The 14,393-nt window shown below is 37.7% G+C and overlaps 1 protein-coding gene across 6 annotated transcripts; it reads right to left on the reverse strand.

The window, feature by feature from the left end:
• Positions 1-222: 222 nt before the first annotated feature.
• LOC117820273 (histone-lysine N-methyltransferase, H3 lysine-36 specific-like) lies at positions 223-12,857 on the reverse strand. Of its 6 annotated transcripts, none has more exons than XM_034694007.1 (14): positions 12,458-12,857; positions 10,538-10,653; positions 9,523-9,679; positions 9,116-9,308; positions 8,423-8,530; positions 7,885-7,983; positions 7,347-7,445; positions 6,890-6,988; positions 5,879-6,016; positions 5,648-5,749; positions 5,114-5,228; positions 4,008-4,121; positions 3,642-3,758; positions 223-1,664 (listed from the first exon to the last, which is right to left on the reverse strand). In XM_034694007.1, exons 2-10 carry the CDS (start codon positions 10,647-10,649, stop codon positions 5,651-5,653), a joined length of 1,104 nt encoding a protein of 367 aa, XP_034549898.1. In that variant the 5' UTR covers positions 10,650-10,653; positions 12,458-12,857; the 3' UTR covers positions 223-1,664; positions 3,642-3,758; positions 4,008-4,121; positions 5,114-5,228; positions 5,648-5,650. The 6 variants fall into 6 exon arrangements, with proteins under 6 accessions (XP_034549898.1, XP_034549891.1, XP_034549920.1 ...); XM_034694000.1 differs by lacking the exon at positions 12,458-12,857 and adding an exon at positions 11,308-11,595; XM_034694029.1 differs by lacking the exons at positions 8,423-8,530; positions 12,458-12,857 and adding an exon at positions 11,308-11,595.
• Positions 12,858-14,393: the final 1,536 nt, after the last annotated feature.

Here is a 14,393-nt window from a genome sequence, read left to right on the forward strand (position 1 = left end):
CAGACTGCTGTAAAAAATCAGGCAAGCTTAAAAAAAATTAACAAAATTTTCAGTGACTTCAGTTAATCCAAATTCTAAACTTTTTTCTCTGTGCTAGTTTTTTGGCTACTTATGGGACCCCGTTTCTAGCATTCGTCACTTGTGGGATCCACTTCCACACACACACAAATATTTCTAGCCTTTATATCTTAGCAGGGACCATTAACTAAATGGAGATATCAGTTGTTTCTTTAGTTTTTTTTTTATTAACAAAGGGCTGCATCAGAGGTTTACATTCAGATTTACATCCTGCATCTCCTCTCCTCACATTAGGTAGACACAGCAGTGATGTGATGATTAAAAAACAATCACTCGCTGAAAACTCTCTAAAGTATGGTGACTTTTCTTGACAAACGAACCCCTTTATCTTATTTAAGGTTAACATTTTTCATTCTGGAACTACCATCGGTCATTTTTTTTACAGAAAACATTCCCTAAAATGAACTCTGCAACACATTTTGTCTTCAGTGAGCATGTGTTGTTTGTGGATAAAGACAGAGTGACTGTCAGTTTGTATTATTAACATTTAAAATGCAAATATTGTCTAAGGTCTGAGTAAAGTCAACAACAAAAACAGCTCTGTCTAAACCAACTTATGATGACTGGAGGCAATGGCTAAAACAACAACTACACATAGTGTATTTAACTTAAAAAATGTAATTAACTACACATAAAGTAATTACTTTAGTGTAATAAAAGCTCATTGTTATAATCTGAACATACTACAAAACAATAAACACATTACATTACAACAGCGTAATGTGCCTGATGAAATAAGCTACATTATTAAAAAGTTATAATATAAAGTAAGCCAGAGTTTTGTTATTTTGAGAAAAAAGTACAAAAAGAATTGCTGCATGCTTAGTTTGTTATAATTTTCTCATAATGTAATAACTGATAACATGTATGCAGAAAACTGTTAATGCTGCAAATCAAGTGCTGAGTATTACAATGAGCTTTGGTAACAGGAAAACAGCTCCTTGTGTTGATAAAAACACAACATAATAACAAAAACATGATAACATTGGAGACTTTGACGTGCTTTAGTATTTGAGACGTCCTTACTGGAGGTAAAACAGAGCACAAACATGTTTTCAGATCCTCTTCAGTCTCAGCTATATGAAGTAGATTATGATATAAACATATTTTAACATAAAGTGGTTAAATTTATGACTACTGTAACACATTCCCTAAATCATTTCAGGAATAAATACAGCCAGACTGAGTGGGACATTGGTGCACCTGAGCTCAGTTTATGTTATAATGCAAGAATCTATTTTATATGTGTGAGACTTCAGAGAATATAAAAACATTGTTGAGCTTTGTTTTGCTTCCAGTAGGGCTATGTCAAATATTATAGAACTTCCTCCTACTAGCCTATCTTTTACCCTGTTCAGTGAAACACTTTCACTCTATTTTTCTTCGCAGAGAAGATATTCGATTTTTAATAAAGTATTTCACTGCCCTCCAGTCTCGGCTCTTCAGAGCTTGAGGTTCTGCAGTGATGCAGCGCTGACAGTCCTCCTTCCCTGGGACTTGCGCCATCACAATGAATTTCTTTAAATGTCGTCGTACTGCAGCACATTCTTCTGGTGTCCAGTTTCTTTTAACAGCAGTTTGTTTACCTAAATGGGCATAAAAAGGACAAGTTACAGAGTTTTGAGAATTTTAAATCATAACTAGAACTGAAACAATATCAGATTGATTCCATTGGTCATCCAATGAAGTACTGACTTGGTTGAGAGACCATACAGGACTCTCCCACAGTCAGAAAAATATACATAGTTTTACCAACCATTAACTAAATGGGTGCCTTATAGCTCTTTTACACACAACCCCCTAGCTGTCACAGAACTAAAACCTAATAAACCCAAGGTGATGGAGTTCTTTTAAGTTAGCTTATCCATGGTTTAGTCAACCCCAGATTTAAAATATTATCCAGTCATTTTAGTTCCCAGGCTGACAGTAGTGCCATACCAATGATGACCCTGTGAAGGAGGTGGTCTATACTCTTCATGCTGAGCTTCTGGCTGTAGACCCTACTATGTGCTAATGAATGTTCACAAATGCAAAGTGTTGTTCATCCACATGCAGAAAAAAAAAATCAAAAAGGCTTCAGTTTTTGTTGTACTCCTACCTGTGTTCAGAACTTCTGACATGTCCCCTTTATTAAAATGATGTCCTTCATTTCCCTTTTAGTCACTGAATTCATCCATGAAATAATTCACCAAATAGACAAAACATCTTAAAAGGAATCAAGTTAATCCCATGTCACTGTCCTACCTACTGGGTGTGCAGTGTTTCCACTGCCACACGCAAAACATAACCCACGACTTTTGTGACTTACCCAGACAGCCTTACCCTGGTCCCCCACACATGCATTACAGAATTCAGCGCAGGTGAGGCAAGTAAACTGAGTAGTTTAAGTAAGCTATGCTGTGTCAAGTATTAAGAGAAAATAAACTGATAAAATGATGTAGTCCAAGTTAAAGTAATTATAAACATGTTTCCAGATCTATGGCTCCAAGTTAGAATTCAGCTGAGGGATTTCTGGTTTTAAACTGCTGTAATTGGCTTTTTAATTCGACTCATAGACATTGTGGTCTAGTTACTTAAAGCACAACAAAGATGAGACTGCTGAATACTAACAGGGACTCAAAGGAGAGTGTTTCCCCAAAGCGTGTAGAGCTTATACTGTATATCAATGGCAGTCATCAGGTGAATTTACTTTCTATATTTTCTGAAAGTGAAGCTATTCTTTCTACTGCATAAGGTAAAGATAACTGTAAATCCAATAGGTTTAACATGTCTGACCACATTTTATTACACTAGGCATGTCCAAGATGGCGACCCAAGTCTTTCTTGGTTCAAATCTCACTTTTCAATTGTTTTGGTGAACTTATTTCAGCCATTTAGTGAGCTTGTATTTTTTCCTTGATTCAAAGATATCTTAATATCAGTTAAAAAACTTGGGAACAAAATGTTGAAGCTTTTCAACATGGAGGATTTTACAGATAATTAACAAATCTGTTTAATCCCACAACTCACCACAGTTCTCCTAGCTTTAAATACATGCATATTTAGGGCTATCTCCCTCCCTCACCTGTGGTTTTCACAGCCTTAAAACTTTATCATGTAATAGAAATCCATGTAGCCTATGTGATACCATGATGCAGATACCAGAGCTTCAAGCTTGTCTATAAATCACAATACACATTCACAATCCACAACTACATGAAACTTAAATGTGTCTATTCCTTTGACTTAGCAACCCACAGTTTGTGGGATTGCATATCTGTTCATTCACTATTTTGATGAATTTAATGACTTTTGCAGTGAAAAGAAAAGTATGACCAACCATTTCATAAAGGAAACAAGTCAGAGTTATGAAAAAACAAGAACAAATTTTGTTGAGAATTAAATTTAGTGGATTTAGTTCCTGCACCTCTGATTGCAACAGATAGTTACAGGCTAACTTGGTCTGCTAGAAGTTTTTTTTTTTTCTGTGTTCTCCATCTATCTAGCTTACTACACACTAGGCCTTAAAGTTGCATATTAAATGTCACACAGTCAAATAACCTGCCTTGTTCTTCTTAACTTACTTCTCTTTTTTGCAAACTTCCTCCTATGGTTTTGGGCAGACGCTGTAGGGATGCTTTTTTGCAGTGATGCGGTGCTTGCCTCATCTTCTGATTCCTGGGCTTCTGCCATCCTGGCTTCTGATAACAGAAAATAGTTTAAACAAATAAACAAGACAGCTATTGACTAAAATATGAATATAAAGTAGCTCTCAGTAAGCTGGCTGCATTTTGGTCTTTGCATACCTTGTTTTGTCATTGTGACAACTATGAAATTGTAGTGACAGTAAAGATTTTATACAATTATATAATTATTACATGGTGACTGTGTCTATTACAGATAAATGGACAGAATTCGTCCATTAACCTGCCTTATTCTTCTCAGCTCACCTCTAGTTTTTGCAGAACTTCTCTGGTTTTGGGCAGACGCTGCAGAGGTGCTGGCTGGCAGTGACATCATACTGTCCTCATCTTCTGACTCCTGTGCCTCTGTAATGCTAGCAACTGTGTACAAAGAGAGGCCATTTTTAAAAAGCAACCGTGCAATGAGGAGGCCACTGAGACCTTGCAAGACAATGAGTGCACTGACTGGGAAATGCTCATCTCCCAGACAAGTATGGCAGAAGCTATTGATGTTCTCACAAATTATATTATCTTTGTGAACACATAGTTATTGTATTAAAAGTGATAATGATGAGAATCCAGGACCACTAACAATTTGAAAGACACAAAAAAGAAATCAGCTTTTGCTTCAGGCAACAGGACTGAGGCTGAACTTATTCAAGGCAGGCTAAATAATGAAATAGTACAGGAATTATCAGACAAAGGTTTTCCGAGAGGCCAAAACCAGGGATCTCTGGAAAGGTGTTAAGACATTTGCTGGCCTTCCAAACACTGAAGTCCAAACTATGCACAGCTTCAAACTGGAGTGGGAGGAACTGAGTACCAACCTTGTGTACAACGTGCCTGCTTACACTGATATATGTAGAGTTTTCACCCAAGGGATATTGAGGGAGTGCTCAAGAGAATACATGTGAATAAAGCCCCTGTTCCTGACAATATAAGCAGATGCCTGTTCGGAGCTCGACTATAACTGACAATGGAGGTAAAGGGCAGTAAAACTAAGCATGTTTAAGGGTGTAGATATCTTGGCAACCCCATCAACGACAAGCTTATTCTGAAGAGCAGCAGTAAACTGTTATTCTAGAGTTTCTTGGCCAGCCAAAAGTATTCTGAACTTTCTATGGATGCTTTGTGGAACCTTTATCAACCCTTTAACAACCCAGTGTGGTTTGGTTCAATAAGTGCTGAACTGAACCCCTTGAACAAGATTGTGAGGACAAGTAACAAGATCATCAGACAGGGACAGGAGCTTCTCAGCAGCATCCACAAGAGACTTACAGGAATACCTCATAAATTGCAGAAGAAAACACATACCCAACACCCACTAGGCCCCCATGTCCTAGTTATTGGCAGTTAAAGTGTCAGAGCCATACCTGAATGCTTTTTGTCCTTCTCAGCTTTGGAACAACTTCAATGTCTGATTGCACATCGGAATGGTCCCTCATTTGAATCACTAAGAGGTTGACAAAAATCTTGTAATGTCTCCATCTACAAATGAGAGTTGTGTTGGGTGAAGGTTATCTCTTTTTGTTTAGTAATACAAACCTAAATGTTAGAAGGAAATACTCTAGTTATGTCAGAAAAATTTAGTAAATTTATCCCAATATGTTGTCAAATGTGGAGGTAAGAATTAAAAAGGCACACTGTTTGCAGAAATGTACTGAAATGTTTGAGAAAATATGAATGGAATGAATATTTACGACTAAAAGGGCAGCACCTACAAAAAAACAACACCAAGCTCACCAACTAGAGCAACAGACGTGCAATTATGACTATCTGACCAATTATATGTATGTCTGACAGTGTAGTTAGTAAAAGAGGTATTCAGTTTGGAAGGTTTTAACCTATAAGTGATAATACAGAGCAATAACAAAGAGTCTTTCAGGACAGCAACAGCCTCCACTCACCCTTTATGAAGCCATCTCAGACTTGGACTGAGTTGAAGGGCCCTCTGTACCGTCATCACTTGAATCGTAGAGATCATCAGAAAAATCTGGAACTGTTTTCATCTGCAGAGTGATATTATGGTGCGGTTATACATTTTTGTTTGCATTTATCAAAATCAATTACAGGGAAAAGATTAAAAGGGTAAATGACTGATCAATAAATTATTGGTATTTTAAGTGTCAAGGGCATACCAGAATGCTTTTTGTCCTTCTCAACTTTGGAACAACTTCATCACAGTGTGGACCCAATGGCTGGTCATTTAAACAATTCTCATTGGTTTCATCACTGTCGGAATAATCCACCAGGGATGATCCTCCGACAGTAAATTCCTAAACATCATAAAAGACAAAATAATCAGGTGGGTTGAGCATAACATCTCTTATAAACACTGCGGTGCAGTTACCACAAGCAGACTATACATATTTCACTCCAACTGTGCTGGGCTGTTAGCACCAGTGTTTGTGATTTAGCTGTTATTTGTAATGAGGCACAGGTAATTATGAAAAAGCCTGTTTTTTCAAAAAGTGCAAAAGTTGCCCAATCCTTTAGTACAACAGTCCCTCAGTATCGACAAAAAGCTAAAAGATATATTCCTGGACGTAAAAATATTCAAGAGTTAGAAAGTTTTGCGTATGTGATGAGATTTTTCTAATAAGCATAAAACTTTTAGCCAAGCAGAATTATTTTTCTAGGAGTCTCATAAACTCTCACAACATCAGAAAAGAGGCTGCACAGTTCTTATTCCAAAAAGTTTTCTTCATCATGCAGCAGTTTAGAAAGTGTAAAATAAGAACAGGGAATAATTATGGTAACTTTAATAGTGAGAGGTGTCACCCATTGAGAAATAATTACAGAAAGAGAGATCCACATAATGGGCCCCATGAGGGTCATTCTTAGAGGTCTCCCTATCATGACATCACAAAAGAGGCCTAAAATGGGATCTCACTTCAATACATTTTCTTCAGTATGCAGCAGCTCAGAAAGTGCATTATTTGTAGTGTAAATACTTAAGTTTTGATGGTGAGAAGTGTTTTCCTGTAGGTTCACAATCACTAAAAAAGCAGTTCATACGGAGGGCCCCATGAGGACATGAACTGAAACTTGTGTGTGTGTGTGACCAAATGGCAGTCAAATAGAAACTAGTCGGTCAAGTTAATAGTGTACCCTGTACTGAACTCAAACACATTCATTCTTTCCATTACCTTTGGGCTAGCATCATCATCATCACCACGGGAGGATAGATTAACAGGAAGCACAGCCATCTCTTCTTCTGCTGCTGCAGGAGCCTGCTTGTATGTCACCTGGTGTTTAGATATAGAACAAGATGTGAGGGCCCCATGAGGGTCATTCTTAGAGGTCTCCCTATCATGACATCACAAAAGAGGCCCAAAATGGGATCTCACTTCAAAATATTTTCTTCAGTATGCAGCAGCTCAGAAAGTGCATTATTTGTAGTGTAAATACTTAAGTTTTGATGGTGAGAAGTGTTTTCCTGTAGGTTCACAATCACTAAAAAAGCAGTTCATACGGAGGGCCCCATGAGGACATGAACTGAAACTTGTGTGTGTGTGTGACCAAATGGCAGTCAAATAGAAACTAGTCGGTCAAGTTAATAGTGTACCCTGTACTGAACTCAAACACATTCATTCTTTCCATTACCTTTGGGCTAGCATCATCATCATCACCACGGGAGGATAGATTAACAGGAAGCACAGCCATCTCTTCTTCTGCTGCTGCAGGAGCCTGCTTGTATGTCACCTGGTGTTTAGATATAGAACAAGATGTGAGGGCCCCATGAGGGTCATTCTTAGAGGTCTCCCTATCATGACATCACAAAAGAGGCCTAAAATGGGATCTCACTTCAAAATATTTTCTTCAGTATGCAGCAGCTCAGAAAGTGCATTATTTGTAGTGTAAATACTTAAGTTTTGATGGTGAGAAGTGTTTTCCTGTAGGTTCACAATCACTAAAAAAGCAGTTCATACGGAGGGCCCCATGAGGACATGGACTGAAACTTGTGTGTGTGTGTGGAAGAGAAAAGTTGGAAAAATCCTTTGCATGAAGAGTAACATACAGGGCCCCATGAGGACATGAACTGAAACATGTGTGTGACCAAATGGCAGTCAAATAGAAACTAGTCTGTCAAGTTAATAGTGTACCCTGTACAGAACTCAAACACATTCATTCTTTCCATTACCTTTGGGCTAGCATCATCATCATCATCGTGGGAAGATAGATTAACAGGAAGCACAGCCATCTCTTCTTCTGCTGCTGCAGGAGCCTGCTTGTATGTCACCTGGTGTTTAGATATAGAACAAGATGTGAGGGCCCCATGAAGGTTATTCTTAGAGGTCTCCCTATCATGACATCACAAAAGAGGCCCAAAATGGGATCTCACTTCAAAATATTTTCTTCAGTATGCAGCAGCTCAGAAAGTGCATTATTTGTAGTGTAAATACTTAAGTTTTGATGGTGAGAAGTGTTTTCCTGTAGGTTCACAATCACTAAAAAAGCAGTTCATACGGAGGACCCCATGAGGACATGAACTGAAACTTGTGTGTGTGTGTGGAAGAGAAAAGTTGGAAAAATCCTTTGCATGAAGAGTAACATACAGGGCCCCATGAGGACATGAACTGAAACGTGTGTGTGACCAAATGGCATTCAAATAGAAACTAGTCTGTCAAGTTAATAGTGTACCCTGTACTGAACTCAAACACATTCATTCTTTCCATTACCTTTGGGCTAGCATCATCATCATCATCATCATCACGGGAAGATAGATTAACAGGAAGCACAGCCATCTCTTCTTCTTCTTCTGCTGCAGGAGCCTGCTTGTATGTCACCTGGTGTTTAGATATAGAACAAGATGACAGTGAGCTCTGACAGGAATCATGAGTCTGGACATATTTATAGGTCACAAAAGTTTGCTCACATAAAACTGTCTTTGAAACAGCATGTCACTACTTTTTAATCTATAATATAAAAGAGACATGACTTTATGATCCATCTCTATGTAAAATCTCATGTAAAAATGGAAATAGAAGACTTGACTATTTTTATGTTTGTAACGCAGATCTCTTTAGCACCAACACACCACTTTTTAAGCGCTGGTTTCAGCCTTGTGTATACAGTTTCATTAATTATAATGAAGCACGATGCAGCAGTTGCTTTAGGAATGGTCTGTATACCTGATATGTTCAATGTAGACAGCCCACAAATGTATTACAAGAACTACTGGTCTTCAAATACAGCCATTAACCAGTTTCAGGAACTTCCCATGTCACTATTTCTTCTTAGAAAAATACACTTTGGACACTGGTCTTACTATGACTCAAAGATTCTCAATTACAAGACCTAAGTTGTGTGAAGTAAACTTAACATCTTTAAAAATCATATAGTGTGACCAATGCATGATCTAACAAGCTCACCTTGTTACGCCATGGCCATTTTGAATCACCATAGTTGTAATCAAGTTCACTTCCTATTTCTATGTTCTTCACAGCAAACAGACACAAATGTGGCTTGTTGTTTACTATAACTTTTTTCATGATGCAGTTTGGAGATGTGTGGTTGTCATTCACTAATCTTCCAAGGGACCCATCTTCTTTGGATGCATCAATACTAAAAGATAAACAAAAACAATACATCAAACTAAGTGCTACTCAAATATCAACTTTTATAAAGTGTATCTTAACAGTTTTATTTGAAGAGCCACTTATGATTTAAAGCACATTAAGTCTAACATTTTACTCGTTAATTTATACATATTTAAATATGTTTCAGGTCTAAACAAGAAAACCCTAATTGCTACTAAAAATACATCTCATATACTTACCACCACTGGCGTTTCTGCCAATAAAATTCATACAGGAATGTACTCTGTGTCTCTGAGTAGTGCCTTGATCGGCATTCTTCCACTGATATGAATTCACCCCTGTACTCCAACACAAAAGAGCCTTGCTCAATTGGTTCGGTAGCAAACACTCCTCTTCCTACAAGGACACAGAATTAAATAAACTTCAGTGAAAGACATACCAAGTTGCCTTAACCTTTCCCATACAGCATGAAAAAAAGTCTGTACTCTGTAGCTCCCTTGAGCTGACCCCAGATTAATATGTCGTCCCCCTCCTTTGGGAAGATCTGTGAGCTGTATTTCGTTTCCTAAATGCTCTGGAAACATACCATCTTAAATAAAGAGATGACTTTATCTAGTTATTAGCCAAATTGAATGCATGATGGTCACTGGTCTAATGATGTACTTTTGTTCTGTGAGGCTCTTCTCTGTACAGTTGTGTATCATATGCGTCTTTCTAAAAATGTTTTGTATGTAGCATGACTTTTTTTATATATGTGGATTTTCTGTTTAACAGGGACCATCATGTGTTAACCACGTGACCCACGAGTCTGTATTTAGGCTCTCTGTTTGCTTAACTAATTCTGCGCATTAACTTAAAATGTAACCTCTGAATATGCCTGACAGTTGCAGTGTTCAGTCCTTTTTACATTTTCATTACTGTCTTCTATTGGTCTAGCACCTACCTTAATGGTATTTGAATGTGCTGGACACTATAAATACAGCAGAAATAAAATTAATAACTCAAACCGGCTATATTTGATTTCACCAGTGTGTACTTGAAACTTCTCTGATGGAAGTCAAGCTTATTTAGACATGCCTATACCCGAATGCATTGGATTTTAACAAAACAGCAGATTGAAGACAGTTTTTTTCTGTAAGATATCTTCTGACAAGTAGCTTAAATATTTCTTCATTCTAAATGTGTGTGTTAATGAATAGTATTTAGAAATGCACTGCTGTAATTTGCAGCTACCAAAAGGGCTTGAGGTCATACCTTTGATATTGTTGATAAATCTTTCTGCAAACCATGGCTTGTCTCTGGAAGACAGAATGTACGACATTGCATCTTCGACAGGCTTTATCCTGGACTTCCTTTTGGACATCATGGCTCTGTGAAAATATTTTTATATCATTACACAGCTGTGCTATATGAGAAAACAGATGGTCATTAACTAACTTAGTGATTTCAATGAGACATATTTATGTTCGAAGGTTTGTGATATTCGTTGCAAAGTTATCAGAGTAGCTTCGCACCGTATTTTATTTATTTATTTTCTCAATTATGAGAACATAACATGTGGTAGGAGTATCGCTATTTTGGATACATGCTTCAACTACTGTGACTCCTCCACATAGATCATCACCCCTGAATAATTACATTGGTTGATTATTTCATAACTCGTGTTACACTTTAAAGGGTGGCTCGGACCACAGGTTGTTTACCTGACTAGGCCCGAGCCTGCCGTGGAGCATTTAGCATATACCTAAGCACAGAGTTTGTGTTACAATGCTTTGTCTGGCAATATGTGAACCTTTGTACCACTCAAACATTACGTTACGTGTGGTCGGATGGCCCCTTCAAACGCATTCAGTTGCAAAATACAAGCCTGCGTTGAACACTATCAGCACTTAGTTGTAAATCACCTGTACGTTAGCTCGTAGCTTAGCACAACAGTTTCTACCATAAATCAACACTTTCATAGTAAAGTACGACGCTAGTATCCCCTCAGAAAACGGCAACAACACATTTATCTAATAGCTCACCTGACGTCTTTTAACGTTAGACACCACGTTGAAACTCCGCACTTTAGGTATCACGATCGACTATTCCACCGTCTTCCCCTCGGGTATCTCATGAATATTCACGGGCTTAATTAGCCATGTGCTCGGCTGCGCGCATGACACACGGGGCCCGCTCAGAGCATCCACATCACTTCTCTACATGCTCAGAGCATCCACATGCCCTGAGCATGTAGAGAAGTGAAACACAGAAAGTAGGTCCATCTTATTTATATGTTTTTAAATGTAATAGCTCTCAAAATAACTAAATGTATCCCATCGAGGAGTTCAATATGAAATGATGACAATGTAATTTATGCCTAAGGTGACAATATCCATCCAACTATCATTCATGTTGTAATCCATGTACCAACTGGAACATATATATACCCTAATTACATCAAAACACCATTTATATTAAATTATGATCAAATTTCAATGTAGGGTTCACTGCATTGTCATAAATTAAAATGGCAGGCTGTATGCAAGTGAAAGCACAGTCTCAAAAGCTATTGGTTAGCAGCTAACTAGCTTCAGCTAACAGACGCAAGCAAACAGTCTGACATAGTTGTATTTCAGGTGACAATATCCATCCAACTATCATTCATGTTTTAATCCATGTACCAACTGGACCATATATATATACCCTAATTAAATCAAAACACCATTTATATTGAATTATGACCAAATTTCAATGTAGGGTTCACTGCATTGTCATAAATTAAAATGGCAGGCTGTATGCAAGTGAAAGCACAGACAGTCTCCAAAGCTATTGGTTAGCAGCTAACTAGCTTTAGCTAACAGAAGCAAGCAAACAGTCTGACATAGTTGTATTTCAGGGAACAATGCTATCAGTACTCCCATATTCTTCTGTTATCTATCTATCTATCTTCTTATGTAATACATTTTAAAATATTAATGAAGTTTATGTAAAATAAAATAAAAATTAGTAACCTGTAGCTAGCAATTAGCATTCAGTGATCTAGCTGCTAATTTTAGCAGCTAAAATTAGCAATCTATATAGAATGGTATTTTTTATATATTTTTAAGGAGAATCGTTTCTTGTAGTTGCACAAAACTCTACACAGTCTACAAAAAATGAATTTTAAAAAAAGGAAACTCAAAATAAACTTACCTTATGTGCAAAGTTCTTCAGTCAGTACAGCGCATCGCTCTGTGTTGTTATGACAAGTGCTTCAGCTCACAATCAAAATCCTGTAAAATCCCGCGAGACTATGACGCTTGATGTTAAAGGCGTCTCATTGGCTAATATGACACACACTTCAGGAAGTGTGTGTCAGGCTGCAGTGGCATGAACAATCCTCTAGGGGTTCAGAAAGCACACACACTTCACACCCACATTTCCACTTTTTGTCACCTTGTGGGCCAAGTAAAAAAAAAGCATGAGGAGTATCAGGGAAGGCTCCTAAGCTACTTTAAATCAATAAACGGTTTGGGGTCCAGCATTTTGGCCCCACAAGGATTCATGGCCTCATACCGTTGGTGGGCTACCGGTGGTATGGCCCCACCAAGCGAGAAATGTGAGAGCACACACACACACACACACACACACACACACACACACACACACACACACACACACACACACACACACACACACACTCACACTCACTCACTGCACAAGCAGTATAGCAGGGCAAGGTGATAAAATAAAGCCTGGTGTTCCTTGTGTTAGAGTTCTAGTTTATCTTTGAACTAAAATGCCTGAACAACAGACTTGAGTCGGTTCCACGTCATGTCTCATAACTGCACTTCTTTAATAGACTCTGATAAGAGGAGGCAGTGATCATGTATTACATCAGGGTGTAACTGCTATAGTAGAGACAGTATGAACAGAAAATCTGCAAATGAAAGTAATATCTGTCACCTTCCACTACAAAAAAATACTATGAGAACTCGTTGAGTACATCTCTTACTTATGTCTTCTTTTTCTCTTACCTCCTCAATTACCTTCAAAAAAAAAAGAATGCTGTCTTACCTATCCTTCCTCACTGAATAAATACTCACATTATCTGTATTTGTCCCATTTTTCTTTTTTCTTGTATACACTCTGCTCTAATGCACTGACAAAAGCGTGTCTGTTAAAAGCGTATGAGTGCAGCTGCTGGGGTGAAAATAAGAAGACTGCACAGTTCACCTTGACTGTGATTTCATCTTTTTGCAGGCAACTACAAAAAAATCATCCAATTAATTAAAGGGTCAACTTGAATCTTCATATTGGTGTCATTTTATGCATCAAAAGGTTAATTCAACATGTATACTGTGATTCAGAGGATATTTCGAAATATCAAGATATATTGAGTATCTTGATATCAACTAGGGCTGGGCGACATAAGTCAAAATCTGTATGGGCCATATCGCCCAGCCCTAGTTGATTGCGCTACAAACCCCTCTACATCCCAACCAGACGAACCGGACGGACCCTTAACCTTTCATCCTTGTTGTACAGCTTCTGATGCTAACTCTGCAAATCTAAATTTTTCCTTTCATACGCCTCTTACACTGAGTCCTCCCAGGGCATTGTCTATTCTATGAAAGAAACCACCACAGTACTGGGCCTCAGATTAGTGTGGACTATCTCCTGTGAATTTTTCCTGTACTTGTTGTTAAACTTTGACTTCTCAGGAGCATTTTCTTTCTTTTGATAATCAGATTTTAGTTTTGTATTTTATGTATATTTTTTATGTTATGTTTGTTGTATGTGGACCCCAGGAAGAGTAGCTGCTGCGTTAGTGGCAGCTAATGGGGCTCTGAATAAAGAATAAGAATACATTGGTATACTGTTTTATGACTGTCTTGCAATATATCGATTATTGCAGAAGTGCTGTAACATGATATTATCATTATCGCATGAACAGATTCATTTGTAAATAACATTATTGATAATAAAGTTGACTCTGTGTCCTCTTTACTTTGATCACTGAGATCAAAGTGGAATCAGAAACATGTTTGTTTGCTTTGATGGATGTTTAAAAAAGTCTTTTTCCAGATACCTTAAATAATTTAGGGGTTCATTTGAAGGAGCATCAACAGTTGTTTGAATTTATAGG

Source organism: Notolabrus celidotus, chromosome 1 (assembly GCF_009762535.1).
Source record: "Notolabrus celidotus isolate fNotCel1 chromosome 1, fNotCel1.pri, whole genome shotgun sequence".
NCBI classification, from domain to species: domain Eukaryota; kingdom Metazoa; phylum Chordata; class Actinopteri; order Labriformes; family Labridae; genus Notolabrus; species Notolabrus celidotus.

Excerpts from the sequence above, each read along its gene's own strand:
- LOC117820273 (XM_034694007.1), bottom strand. The coding sequence starts at position 10,649 with ATGATGTCCAAAAGGAAGTCCAGGATAAAGCCTGTCGAAGATGCAATG. Across the intron at positions 7,984-8,422 it reads ATGATGATGCTAGCCCAAAG|GTGACATACAAGCAGGCTCC; the intron begins GTAATGGAAAGA and ends TCTAAACACCAG. Across the intron at positions 7,446-7,884 it reads ATGATGATGCTAGCCCAAAG|GTGACATACAAGCAGGCTCC; the intron begins GTAATGGAAAGA and ends TCTAAACACCAG.